Source organism: Myotis myotis, unplaced genomic scaffold (genome assembly GCF_014108235.1).
Source record: "Myotis myotis isolate mMyoMyo1 unplaced genomic scaffold, mMyoMyo1.p scaffold_m19_p_8, whole genome shotgun sequence".
Taxonomy (NCBI): domain Eukaryota; kingdom Metazoa; phylum Chordata; class Mammalia; order Chiroptera; family Vespertilionidae; genus Myotis; species Myotis myotis.
The window spans coordinates 30,930,385-30,945,263 of NW_023416390.1; the positions used below are offsets into that span (position 1 = coordinate 30,930,385).

The window sequence follows — 14,879 nt, forward strand, 5'->3', positions numbered from 1 at the left end:
CACACTGTCATTACAGTTTTTAATGAAGTGGGAGAAAGAAAACATCTGGTATGTGTAATATTGTTAATAGCTCTCCTTTTTTAATGTATATATTTTTTAATTGATTTCAGAGAGTGGAAGTGAGAGGGAGATAGAAACATCAATGATAAGAGAGAATAATTGATGGTCTTCCTCCCTCACGCCCCTTGTTGGAGATCAAACCCACAACTGGAGCATGTGACCTGACTGGGAATCAAACTGTGACCTCCTGGCTCATGGGTTGACACTAACTCTCATTTTTAAAAACAAATAAATACAGTCGTGCATCATATACTGATATTTGGGTCCTTAACATTAAAATGGAGCTAAAAATTCCTATCACCTAGTGATGTCGTAACTGCCATCAGTAAGTGTGCCACACATTACTCTTGTGTTCGTGGTGACACTGGTATAAACAAATCTACGGCACTGCCAGTCATATAAAAGTACAGCACATACAATTAGAGTAGCAGGCTATACCATCTGCTCTTTAATGTAAGTGCTCTTTATGATGTTCACACAATGACGAAATCACCTAACTGCGCATTACTCAGAATGTAGCCCCAACATTAAGTGGCATATGACTTTAAATCCACATCTAAAGAAATCTAAAGTCATTTTCCCAAAAAAAGAATTCAATTTATTCTTTCTTTCCTTGACCTTAGAAGAAATAATATTTGAGAAATTGCATACATATTAAGAAATAAGTTTGATAACCTTGTAAATCCCTTTTCTCTTTTCCTCCAGGTTTATACCTAAGAACCTTATAAGGGATGTTAAAAAATGGCACTTAACAAAGGGTGTTAATGTTCTGCAGGGTATTAATAGAAGTTACTATATGAGAAAAAGAGTTCTTGGTAACATTACTATGGACAAATACTGGGAAAAACAAAAGTTCCAGTGGTTTCTTTAACATCCCACATCACTATGTGCCTGGAGCTTTTGTACATTCCTAGAACCTTTGATATGATATATACATTTGAATCTATAACAGGAGGTAATATATAGTATGCAGGAACTCCCAGACGTATTTAATCAAGAAATCCTTTTTTCATAGCATTGATCACATTCCGAAGGATATGATATTGAGTAAATCCTGGTAAACAGTTTGGAAAGTTCCATTCAGTATATGTGGTCTTGTGAAGTGTAACCATGAAATCAATTCTAGTCCTATTTTTAAATTTTTTACCATGCTACTAGCAAGTAAACTCTTTTTTGTCTTAGAAGTTTATCTTTGTTTTTTGTTTTGATTTAGTGGGGGTTTTTTTAGTTGATTGTATTTTACTTTATCTTTATTGTTGCAAGTATTACAGATGTCCCCCCATTAACCTTCTCCGCCTGTTCCCACCCCATCTTGTAAAATTATCTAAGACATTGCCATACCCTGGTATTTGAAGGAAGTTGGATACTTAATACAGGTTTTGGAGTCAGACTGACCACAATTTGGTACTTATGTGACTTTGGGCAAATTACTTAACATTTCTAACTCTCAGTTTCTTTGTTTATAAAGATTATTTGGTGTTGCTATTGTTATTTTGTTTTTGTTTTATTTTTAGGTTTAAGAGGATTATCTAGGATAACATCCATAAATACCTACCACTGTGCCTAGGAAATAATGGGTGCTTTATTAAACATTAATCATTTTCTCTTTCTTTTTGACCTCTTTTTCCTCAAAACAGGAGCAGTCGTGTTCTACAAGCTTCCTTTTCACATACCATCAGTTATATTGAAACTTAAAGCATACTCTGTTCTGAACTGTGCATCCAGTTTGTCTTAAACTAACTTGTTATTACAATGTCAGATGAAGATAGTTAACTTGGAATGGTGGTAACTAATTTGTAAACCCAGCTATATGAACTTTATTTAAGGGTTGTTGTTTTTTAATGCTTTCAGGAAGCAATTAATTTGCTAGAACCAATGACAAATGACCCTGTGAACTATGTGAGGCAAGGAGCTCTCATAGCTTCGGCTCTCATCATGATCCAGCAGACTGAAATCACTTGTCCAAAGGTGAGCAAACAAAACGAGACTCTAGAATACAGCTGGTTCAAGCTTTCCTTTAGGAACTTACCTCCTTTTGAGGACATTTTTACCTCAAATGTGGTGAACACTTAACTCATAGAAAGCCAAGAGATAGGAGAATGGGAAAACTTTAAATATATAATACTCTTTAAATGCATTTCTTACAGATTTATGGTCACTTTGTTAATTCAATTGTATAACCGTACTTGAAAAATAGAACTCATGGGTTCACGAAATCATAAAAGTCAACTTTAATTTTTGTCTCCTTTACTGTCCTTTTAAAATCTATTCAGTGAGATAACTTGTTCCTCTGATACAGGATGTAAACTCAGGCAGTACATACAATTTCAGTTTGGAAATGACATTGCCCTCTTGTGTAATCTCTTGGACAGGATTTCAGATGACTTCAGGACAGCTACCTTTTCCCTCTTGACCCACATCTGTCCAAAGAAACACCCCTGCATATGTTGCTCTTCTATGTAGGTGGAAGTATAATGATAGCCTTTCAGTGCAGCTTTGCCTGCTCTTCCCTTTGTCTCTCTCTTCCTCTTCCCCTCTCTATTTCCCTCCCACCTTCCTTCTTCCCTACCATCCCCCGCTAGTCCCTCAGTCAATAGCTAATGCCTCTCACTTTATGTGCCAGATGTCAGTGCACAGTGACTACTGTTCATATTAAGCTCTCCATGAGGTCCCTTTGAAGCCCATTTTGTTGAGAAATAGAAAATGCATAGGTCTTATTTACATGTGCTAAAAATTACCATGTTTGATATATATTAAATAGATGTGATAGCTAGTGCAATAATTTCAGATCTTTTCATTCTTAACTTAAAATTAGGGCAGTTAACAGCCTCATATTCTGCTCTCATGGGAGAAGCAGTCAAAAAATTGACAACAGAGAAAACAAACATTGGTATATTGTCTTTTGCCTTATCAAGCAGATGTTCAGCATCATTCTTTTTTTCTTTTTTTTAAATATATTTTTATTGATTTCAGAGAGGAAGGGCGAGGGAGAGATAGAAATATCATTGATGAAAGAGAAACATTGATTGGCTGCCTCCTCCACGCCCCCTACCGGGGATCGAGCCCGCAATCCCAGCATGTGCTCTTGATCAGAATCAAACCCAGGACCCTTCAGTCTGCAGGCCGATGCCCTATCCACTGCGCTAAACCAGCATCATTCTTTTCAGCAAAATAGGTTAATATGAGGGATGGGGATAAAAGAGAAAAATTTTCAGAACTCATTGATTATTCATTCTTATTTTATGGAACTTTATTTAATAGGTTTCACTTTCTGAGCAGTTACTATCATTTTTGTTTCCTTTTCAGTGCTTCTCTCTTAGTCAAAATTCTAAGACATCCAAAAATTACATTATTGCAGATAGAATCAGTCTTCTCATCTGTTTTAATCATTGTCTTCTAGAGCATAAACATTTTTTCACACAGGCCACATTTCTTTCTGGTTTTTGTTTTAAATATAGCAGTTATGAATAGCTTTTGCATTTTTTATTTTTGCTTTTGACCTTCTGCTGATCTTTATCAGTTGGAGGTTATCCAATTGAGTAATATAGCACTAGAAGAAGAAAGTTTAGGCCATGGAATGTTGTCTGATTAGCAATTATCAGATAGAAATGATAGATATTCCCCTAATGGTAATATACAGATATTTATTCACTTTGACCTCACATGTCAGTTGCACATGATTTGTATTGTGAACAAGATGTTTACCATCTTCCCATTTCTACTGTAGGATGTTTTTTGTTTATTTGTTTGTTTTGGTTAATCCTTACCCAAGGATATTTTTCCATTTATTTATTTTTTTTTTTAGAGAAAGTAGAAGGGATGGGGGAGAGAGAGAAAGATCAATGTGAAAGAAACACATCGATTGGTTGCCTATGGCATGTGGCATGATCAGGGCCAGGGATTGAGCCTGCAACTGAGGTACATGCCCTTGACCGGAATTGAACCCTGGACCCTTCAGTCCAAGGGCTAAAGCTCTCTGCACTGAGCCAAACCAGCCAGGGCTGTAGGATTTCATAATCATAAGCTCTGTATCAATAATGGCAGATTCTATAAAATATTGTTGAGCCAAGTCTTATTAGCTCATGTAAATACATGGGGTACACGTCCATCTTCAGGTTGTATCAGAATCTTGGGTATTGATTAAGAATGTTGAAATACAGCCGAAACCGGTTTGGCTCAGTGGATAGAGCGTCGGCGGGCAGACTGAAAGGTCCCAGGTTCGATTCCAGTCAAGGGCATGTACCTGGGTTGCGGGCACATCCCCAGTTGGGGGTGTGCAGGAGGCAGCTGATCGATGTTTCTAACTCTCTATCTCTCTCCCTTCCTCTCTGTAAAAAAATCAATAAAATATATTTTTTTAAAAAAAAAAGAAGAATGTTGAAATACAGTAACAGCTAATTGTCCTTGCCATTAATATAAACTCAGTGGGGAAAGTCAAGTTTGTACCCCCACAGACTACAAAAACAAAACTGTGTATGCAGTATAAAAATCAAATGTTCTTTGCTCTGGCCAATGGGACTCAGTGTTAGAGCATTAGCCCTTGCACTGAAAGATTTGATTCCCCGTCCAAGGGCACATTCCTGGATTGCAGGATCGATCCCTAGCCCCATGGGGGTGCATGTGGAAGGCAACCAATCTGTCTATCTCTCTTACATCAATGTTTCTCCTCTGTCTCTCTTCCCCTGCCTCCCTCCCTTCCACTCTGAAAAGCAAGGAAAAAATATCCTGGGGAGTGGAGAGATTAAAATTCTCTCCCATTGTTTTCTGCTATTAACATGTGATTAAAAGCTTTGTGGACTATAGTTTCTATCATTTCTATCTGATAATTGCTAATCAGACAACATTGACAGTTCATTTGGAGTGGTATGTAACATTTTGCTGAAAAGAAAAAGCTGTTAACAAGCTTGAAGAGAAGTTTTAAAGGCTACAAAGTCCTAGTTACAAGGTTGTAAACCAGTACATGCAATAAAGTGGAAACACCTTGAAATATAAAATTAAATATTAATTTCATCAAAATTATAGCCCCTCCTCAAAAGAATTCAGAAGGAACATATTTCAGATATTTTGTGAGATTTATAATTGACATTTCCAAAGGAAATATTTTTATGTAATCAGGATACAGGTCACATTCTTTTACAGAATGCCATCTTAACACTTAGCTCTACATTGTAGGTCTAGTTGAAGTAACTCCAGGACATCTTTGCTTTTCCTCTGCCAGTTTTTTGCTTGCTCAGTCTCACAAACATATACCCAGCAGCATGCATACATCCTGGGTGATTACAAACTCAATTTAGGAAGCCCTTTGACCAGAGGCTCAGAACCATTTAACTAGATTAATGTCCTTTGGACATAAACAGGAATAGGTCCTTGGAGCTGTTTTCTCCCAGGAACCCAACTCCGCTTTTTATGACAGATCTGACTTTTGTTTTTTCTTGTGACATGGAATCTATCTTTAGCAGTTATTTGAATGTGTATATAGAATCAGATAAAAATACTAATGTATAAGAATGGATCTCGTGCTCCTCCTCGCCTAATATCATCTGTCCTCTGGTCTGCTATAAGGAAACTTCACCCACCACTGAGAAGATACCCTTTTTTGAAGTAGGATTATATTTGATCAAGCTTGATAAGCTTTTAAGGTTCTAAAATAAATCCCAGTTTGGGTAGATTAGGCTTTTGTGAGCTATCATGGTAACCTAGAAATAGTTCTGTAGAGAAATGTGTGAACTTTTTTATATGATGAAATTATAATCTTGAAATTTTATTATTATATGGTAATATTTTACAGCATAACACATTTGTAAATAGTAATCTATATTATACTGTTGCCTTAAGATAGGGACTTGAACTCTAACAGTGTAGGTAGTGATATAAAGAAAGGGCTACAATCAACTACCATGAGAAAAATATTAATAATAAAATTGAGGAGCTGAAATTATTATTTGGGATATTGATAATGGGGAAATCATGAAAGCACTGACAGAAATATCTTAAAAGAAGAATAAAGAATTTTTATTTTAGGTGTGTTGAGTTTGAGATGATAGTAAGTCTGCTCGACTTAAGATGAGAGCATAGCAAAAGAGTCAGAACTAAAGAAAGAGATTTGGAAACTAGCCACAGAGAAATTTTAAAAGTGCATAGGTCTTTATCTACAATTCAAAAAGCTCTAAAAACTAAGAGGTCTTTTAGTTTTTAAGGATTCATTTGGCTGTAAAACCTGACCCAATCAATATGAACTCATTTGTAACCTTTATTCTGTTTAGTGTTCATATTCAAGCATTTTGCTGCTTCAGAAACATTAGTTTGTTTTATTATGGGACATTGCCTCCACACTATACTCTGAGTATTGCATAATATATAGTGCATGCACCATGTTAGCTTTCTAAATTCTGAATTCCAAAATTCATCTGGCCTCTAGTACTTCTTGGAAGGAATTAGAGACCTGTAGTTTAAGTCATAACAGCAGATGTAATAGAAAGAGAAAAGAAAATAAAGGAAAAAACTCCCAAACTGATCCCTCACGGGCAGCTACAGTTCTAGATTCAGGAAAATAGAAAAAAAGTAGAAAAGACGAGATATAGCCAGGTGATGAGTACCAGCAAAAATGACTCCCAAGAAACTTCATTCCCTTCTTCCCATTCTTTATTTTTTCTCTGACATCTAAGAGTGTTTTCCCTCCAGTAGTATAAGGTTTAGAGTTTAAAACAGGGTGAATATTAAAAATTCATTAATTTGGATAAGGTAGATTTAACTGTCTCTTTTCTGTGAGATTATAATACTAGAGGCCGATGCACGAAATTCATGCAAGGGGCTCAGCCCCCACCGCCTTGGTGGCTGCCGCTGCCTCAGCCCCCACCACCACAGCTTCATCCGGAAGGTCGTCCAGAAGGACGTCCAGTCTAACTAGCATATTACGCTTTTATTATTATAGATAAGATGGGAAATTAATGTGATTATTTTCCTACAAACTCTTTCTTATATGGGAGGCATACTATTCATAATAATGAAATTGAGTTGGAAAATCCTGATCCTAGCCCTAATTGCAGTTAATTGTTTGTGATCACAAGTAAGCCAGTAATGTCACTTATTTTACTTCAGCTTTCACATTTGTAAAATAGAGGGAGTACACCAGATGATCTTGAAGTTGACTTCCAAATTTAAGATACTATCCTAACCTACAAAAATAATAATAATTTATGAGGAATCATAATAATGAGATTAAATTACTGCTACATAAGTAGTAAAATGTGAAGAAAAAATTTTAAGTGATTAAATACTAGTTTTTTAAAGTAGTATACTTAATATTAATTAGATAGCCCATTATGTATTTGCATTGATTTTTTTTTTTAATCCGTCTTTCAGTTCACCAGATGTTTTCCTATTGTTTTAGGTGTAATTTTATATTTAAATTCTTCCTTATAATATATATACTGTGTTTTGTCCAGTATTCCTTTTTATAAGTTCTTAAAATATTTTATAACATTCTTTACAACATAAAATTTCCATCCTATATAAGGTAACATAAGTGTTCAACTAAAAGAAGTTCACAGAAAAGGAAACAAAAAGAAAGAAAAAAAAAATGAAAGAAGTTCAGAATCAAAGGAATTTGACCTGCTGAACCAGAATAGAAGCATCAAAACTTAGACTTTTTAAAACTAGAAGGGACTTTTGTGATGATCTAATCATGCTGGGTTTTATAGTTAGAAAAAGTAAAACCCAGAGAAAGGAGTAGCTTACTAATGTTTATGTGCTTGGTAGTGGCAGTTAGTTCATTGTTTTTCCATCACATTCTGTTGCTGCCTATGAATAATAATGAGAACCATGTTTAAGGAATATAATTTTTTAGCTGTATTTAGGTTACAGAGATAATAGAAGGACTGGTAGGATTCTGCCTCTGTATGGTAAGAGCCATGCTTATTGAACTATAAAATGCCTTTTATACATCATTTTTTCCCCCCATATAATCCTATAACAGCCATGTAAGGTAGATGCTGTGATGTCTGTAGCGATGAGGAAAAACAGACTCAGAAAAGCTAAGTACTTAACCAAACAGCTTATTAGAGCAGAGGTATTTATAAGCCAGCATTGTCTGATTCTATATTACTCTGCACTATCACAATGTGGCCTGCCAGACCAAGATGAATGAAGAAGGGAAGAGATTCTGAAAGACTGTTTAATGCATATAAAGTCATCACATTAGGAAGCTCAAATTCAATATATTCTGCTTTGGGCAAATTTGGGGAGCTCCATCATCATGTTCTTGAACAAGCAGAATTCTTCCTGGGTACCTATCATTTGAAAAGCACTGGTGAGGAAACAGAGAACTGTAAGATGTGGAAGAGGTCTAAAATAGTTCACTTATTGTTATCCAAAATGTTTTAAAGGAATCACAAATACATTAAGAACATAATTTTATGAGTATTATTTTCTAATTATAAAAGTCATATATTAAGTTTAGAAAACGCAGAAAAGAATAAAGAAGCAAACAAAATTACCAGTAATCCCATCCTAAATGAGTCAGCACATGTTTGATTTTAGTGTGTTCCTTTTTATAAGAGTAAGTATTGTGACATGTCCTCAAAAATTAGTGTTTATGCATGATAAACCTTTGCTGTATGTGTGAATATACTTAATCCAAAATATACCTCACACAACTTCACTGAAGGGTAGTTTACTTTAGGGTAGACCGGAAGGATCATGCCTGTTAAGAAATCTGTAAGGTTGATGGTAAGCAGAATAGCTGTAATTCACAGTGCAATGAAAGCCTTACTGTTGGATTCAACATTCCTTTGAGCCTGAGTCATTGACTGTGGAATGAGGACTGAAAACAGAACTGGTGCTCCCACACCAGAAAAGTCATAACACCATAATTTCAACCATAGAACTATGTTGCCTTCAAATATGGTCCATATTCCTCTCTTTGAATGTTGTGAAATTCAGGACTCAAATTTCATTACCAATTGAGCAACCTGTTTTTTCCTGCTCTAAAATGACACAACAAATGAATAGAATTAGTCTATAATTCTTTCTCTTGTTCCTTCAGGTGAGTCAGTTTAGACAACTGTATTCCAAAGTCATCAATGATAAACATGATGATGTCATGGCCAAGTTTGGTGCTATTCTGGCCCAGGGAATATTGGATGCAGGTAAATGTTTTTAAGTCTTCCAGATATATTTATCGGTTTACACTAAGTCTAATAAAATAACTGTATGATGTGGTAGAAATTGAGTCTGGGGTAAATTATTCATAGAAATAATTTAGCAGAGTGCATACTATGAAGATTTGAATCCCATTGCCTTTACAGTACTAGCCATATGACCTTGAGAAGGTATTTCTCTTTCTCTATGTCTGTTTTTCTTGTCTTGTAAAGTCTACCTCATAGTATGTGAGAATTAAAAATACATGTAAAGCAATTAGAACAGAGCCTGTCACTTACTGAAGTGTTCAATTAGTGTTGGTTGTTGTTTTTTTTTTCAATTGTCTTAGTATATATTAGTTTTAAACAAGTTGAAATTGAAAAAATTTGGAGGAAAAATTATGTTTTAGACAAATTCTAGCAACCAAAAATGCCTATCTCTATAGAAAGAAAGTCTAGTTTTACCCTGAGTTCAGTTAAAATATAGCCCTTTCAGTCTTAGAGACCCTAGATAGCTCACTGGCTAATTCCAGCAACTCCATATTAGATTTTATAAACTGTACTCTTAAAATAATCACCAAATGCTTCCCTATTACAGTACTTAAAAATATTTATTATTGCCCTCCTAAATTCATGTTAATGGTTTCTCTTTCTACAGGTGGTCATAATGTCACAATCTCCTTACAGTCTAGGACTGGACATACCCATATGCCTTCTGTGGTTGGCGTCCTTGTCTTTACCCAGTTCTGGTTCTGGTTTCCTCTTTCACACTTCCTGTCATTGGCTTATACCCCTACCTGTGTCATTGGCCTTAACAAGGACTTAAAGGTATGTTTGTGAGACCTCAGTTTTATAGTGTATTTTCGCATTCTGTTCACTATCTACTCACAAATATTTTCATGAAATTTTAAAGATGAGTTAGTATCCCATCAGTACATATTTCGCCCTAACTGGTTTGGCTCAGTGGATAGAGCGTTGGCCTGCAGACTGAAGGGTCCCAGGTTCGATTCTGGTCAAGGGCATATACCTTGGTTGCGGGCACATCCCCAGTAGGGGATGTGCAGGAGGCAGCTGATTGATGTTTCTCTCTCATCAATGTTTCTAACTCTATCCCTTTCCCTTCCTCTCTGTAAAAAATCAATAAAATACTTTTTTTTAAATAAGATATTTCCCCCTTAAATTGAATCATCACCTGTTGAGTAGAATGTGTTGGTGGAAATTTTAAAAATCAATTCTTCTTACTAACTTTGTAACCTTAGGTAAATCAATTGAGAGGGAATGGTGGGAGAGGGCAAAATATAAAAACATGAAAAGGCTTTATAGATTACTCTGATGAACCTTATTAAAAATCTGGGAGCTATTGGATGATTTCATGCAGATAAATAAATATGATGAGGTTTGCATTCTAGAAACATCATTCTGGTATCAATGGAAATTTGTTATAATAATCTGGGCAAGGAAGAAAAGGACCTAAACTAAACCTTAATAAGAAATGAAGGTTAATATGTTTTTATTTATTTCAGAGAGAGGAAGGGAAAGGGAGCGAAGGATAGAAACATAATGATGGGAGAGAATCATTGATATGCCTTCTGCATGCCCCCTCCCCGCTATCCTCCCACTGGGGATTGAGCCCACAACTCAGGCACGTGCCCTGACTGGGAATTAAACTGTGATCTCCTGGTTCATGGGTTGATGCTCAACCACTGAACCACACTAGCTGGGCTCATCTGTTTGTTTGTTTTTAATGGGGCTTGTGCTTAGGTCTTCTCAGTTCTATGGCTCTTCGATACTTTTTACTCTTCCATCCTCTCAGAGACCTGTTTGACCCTTAAATAATTTTATATCTGGTCATTACTGTTAAAATGTTGTATTAGGTTTTTAGAGTGGAAAAATTTTAGGCAAAAAGAAAAAAAAATGGCTGATAGAGATTATTTCATTGAATTGATTTTTTTTCCATATAGCTGTTCAGAAAATTACCCTTTAAGTGTTTCAGTATTAAATTTCTCATATGTGTAAATATTGGGCAGTTTTTATTTCTCGAAACAAGAACCTTGGTTTCCCAGTCCTTAACCTTTAACATGTGGTTAAATATACTGTAGAATCTTTAAGGACTTCTTCCTCTGACCCACAATTTTATGATCTCTATTTCTATTCTATATATACACTGAGTGGCCAGATTATTATGACCACCTGACGTTTGTAGGCAAATTAGCTATAATTTCACGCTGAAGTTGCTAGAGGGCCAGATCATTATAAATGTCTGAATAGCACAACATACCTAAGTATCATTGCTGATCAGATTCATCCTATCATGTTGATGGCTTATCCCAATGGAGATGGCTTCTTCCGACAAGACAATGCGCCATGCCACGGTGCTCATATTGTGCAGGAGTGGTTTCAAGAACATGAGGGAGACTTTACCTTGCTCAGGTGGCCCCCACAATCACCAGATCTCAATCCAATTGAGCATTTGTGGGACGAAGTTAAAAGAGCCATCAGGCAGCTGGTTCCACAACCATCAAATCTCACAGAACTGGACAGTGCTATTCATCAGGCGTAGTGTCAGATTCCTCACATCAGCTTTCAACATCTCATGGAGTCAATGCCAGGAAGAATCGCCACAGTATTGATGGCAAAAGGTGGCCCAACGAAGTACTGATGGGGTGGTCATAATAATCTGGCCATTCAGTGTGTGTGTGTGTGTGTATATGTATATATACACATCCACACACACTAGAGGCCAGGTACATGGATTCATGCACCTGGCCTGGAGTATGCATGAAAGATCTTTGGTTAATCTCTTCCCACCCTCCCCCCTCTCCCCTTCCTTCTGAGATTCATCAGTCCTGTTCCATGTTTCCATGCCTGTGGTTTCTGCTCCTGCATTGAGTGTCTGTCCCCTGGTGGTCAGTGTGCGTCATAGCTACTGGACAGTTGGACGGTCGCTTAGGCTTTTATATATAGAGAGAGGTATATATATTTTTTTCTCTAATTGATTTTAGAGAAGAAAGAGGGAGAGAGACAGAAACATCAATGATGAGAGAGAATCATTGATCAGCTGCCTCCTACATGTCCCCTACTGGGGACCAAACCTGCAACCTGGGCATATGCTCTTTACTGGAATTGAACCTGGGACCCTCAGTCTGCAGGCCAACACTCTATCCACTCAGCCAAATCAGCTGGAGCATCTATTTCCATTCTTTACAATGAAAGTGAGATGGAAAGACAAGATTTCTTGTCCCAGTATTTATGATGCTTATGATCATTCTTTATCAGTGCAAACTGGGTAAACAGGAAAATTAAGACCAGAGAACTTTAAACCTGGTCAATAAGTGCTGTGGAGCTGATTTTTCCATGAGGCTCATGTTAGATTCTTATAAGGTATAATTATGTGGTGTAGAAATTGTATACAAACTGATATAGGTTTTTAATGTGGTACCGGAAGGGATATAGAAGTTAGGTATGCAGGCTGGATAATCAGATAACACGTTACAAAAGAGGTAACAATCTGATGCTCACACCATAAGTGGGATTTAACCCACTGAGCCAGGCTTATGGTCAGTAAAGATGAGATAAAGGGATGCCTCGATTGAAACTTCTGGCATCCCTTTACATTTGTATACTTGTTAAGAGCATATAATACTTAAATCTTTATTTTGATTATTTTAATGGAGGAGGGAAATTCTTTTATTTCTTCAGATGCCGAAAGTTCAGTATAAATCAAACTGTAAACCATCCACATTTGCATATCCTGCCCCATTGGAAGTACCAAAAGAAAAAGAAAAGGAAAAGGTAGGTACTTTGTTACTTCAAACAGCATTTGTACTCAATATATAGGAGCTACTTAGTGTTTTACTTGTGTTTGTTTTAAATATTTTTTTAATGTTTTTATTTATTTTAGAGAGACAGAGGAAGGGGAGGAAAAGAGAGAGAGAGAGAGCAAGAAACATCGGTCAGCTGCCTCGTGCACAACCCCCTATTGGGGATTTAGGCCAAAAACCCAGGCATGTACCCTGACCAGGAATCGAGCGGATCGAATGGACGACCTCTTGGTGCAAGGAAATTCGCTCAACCAACTGAGCCACACCAGCTGTGGCTAAATTAAATTAGATATTTTTAAAGTAATACTTCTATGGTAAAATCTAATATACAGGACTATAAAGTAAAAGCCCTTTTTCTCTCCTGATTATTCAAGTCCCATATTGCAAGAATCACAATTTATGAATTTTTTCCAATGTTTTCTCTGTATATATCATTACTTTTCATACCACAAAATAGAATTATTCTGTACATACTGTTCTGCTTCTTGTTTTCACTTGAACAGTTTATCTTCAAAACTTTTAATCTGTCTGAATTTTATATTTTTCAAACTTCAAGCCATCCCTTTATGTGTATATTATTATTTGTCTTACCAGTTCCTTATCTGGTAGACATTTAAGGTTATATCTAATTTATCACTGTTACAAATGAAACTATAATAAGAGTCTTTATACGTATACTAGAGACCCAGTGCACGAAATTCGTGCACAAGGTGGGGGGGGGTCCCCTCAGCCCAGCCTGCACCCTCTCCAATATGGGACCCCTCAGGGGATGTCCGACTACTGGTTTAGGCCTGATCCCCAGGACATCCCTCTCACAATCTGGGACCACTGGCTCCTAACTGCTCACCTGCCTGCCTGCCTGATTGCCCCTAACCTCCCCTCCCCCCGCCGCCAGCATGGTTGCCCCTCACTGCCTCCTTCTGCCTGCCTGGTTGCCCCTAACTGCCCCCCCTGCGGGCCTGGTTGTCCCATGCAGCCTGCTGTTCGGTTGTTTGGTCACCCCTCACTAACACCCCTGCCAGCCTGGTCGCCCTACACAGCCTATTCAGTCGTCTGTTCGGTTGCGATGGTTGCTTAAGTTTTTATTATTATAGATATTTGCGCACATGTACAGTATATATCTATAGGTTAAGCCCTTAGATGTGGAATTACTTGATCAGAAATAATGCACATTATTTATTTTTATAGGTATTAACCAAATTTCCTTTCAAAATGCATATAACCAATTTGTACTCCTACCAACAGTGTATGAGGACATGTGTTGACACATGTTAAATCAGAATATGGTGAATTAGCTGCAATTGCTCCAGAAGTTTTCTCAGTAAAATTACCTTTTAATGATACCTTATATTTAGAATAATGGTTCTTTATCTCAAGAGAATGTTTCATATTAGTCAGTTGATTATTTGAAGTCAGTTTAAATCAGTATTGCCAGCCTTTCACAGTCTTGGTTTCACCTTTGATTTCAGTGAGATCTATCAAGGAGAATAATTCCAAGCTAATCACTCACCCACTGTATATTACCAGTGTAGGGCATCTAGTCCAATGAGAGTATGTTTACAACCAAGTTTGGAGAAAATCTGTGTTTTCCAGTGCTTTCCCTGTGAAGTAATAAAGGGTACATCACTCAAATCTCTATCTCAGAAGCATATGATAACGAATCCATAGCCTCACTAACCGGTTTGGCTCAGTGGGTAGAGCATCGGCCTGAGGACTGAAGGGTCCCAGATTCGATTCAGGTCAAGGGCACATACCTCAGTTGCAGGCTCGATCCCCAGCCCCAGTTGGGCACATGTGGCAGGCAACCAATCAATGTGACTCTCTCTAAAAAAAAAAAATTAATGTAAAAATATCCTCGGGT

General features: G+C 36.9%; 1 protein-coding gene across 4 annotated transcripts in view; it reads left to right on the forward strand.

Annotated features, from left to right (window-relative positions):
* Positions 1-14,879, forward strand: part of PSMD1 (proteasome 26S subunit, non-ATPase 1) — an 87,205-nt gene that overhangs the window by 66,142 nt on the left and 6,184 nt on the right. For 2 of the 4 annotated variants that reach the window (XM_036320903.1, XM_036320904.1), the window contains 4 exons: positions 1,912-2,028; positions 9,104-9,206; positions 9,856-10,025; positions 12,897-12,989. The exons of 1 other annotated variant lie outside the window; for it this stretch is intronic. In XM_036320903.1, the coding sequence (XP_036176796.1) occupies positions 1,912-2,028; positions 9,104-9,206; positions 9,856-10,025; positions 12,897-12,989 (483 nt within the window). The remainder of the gene's footprint in view (positions 1-1,911; positions 2,029-9,103; positions 9,207-9,855; positions 10,026-12,896; positions 12,990-14,879) is intronic. One more of the 4 variants, XM_036320905.1, reaches the window with a different exon arrangement.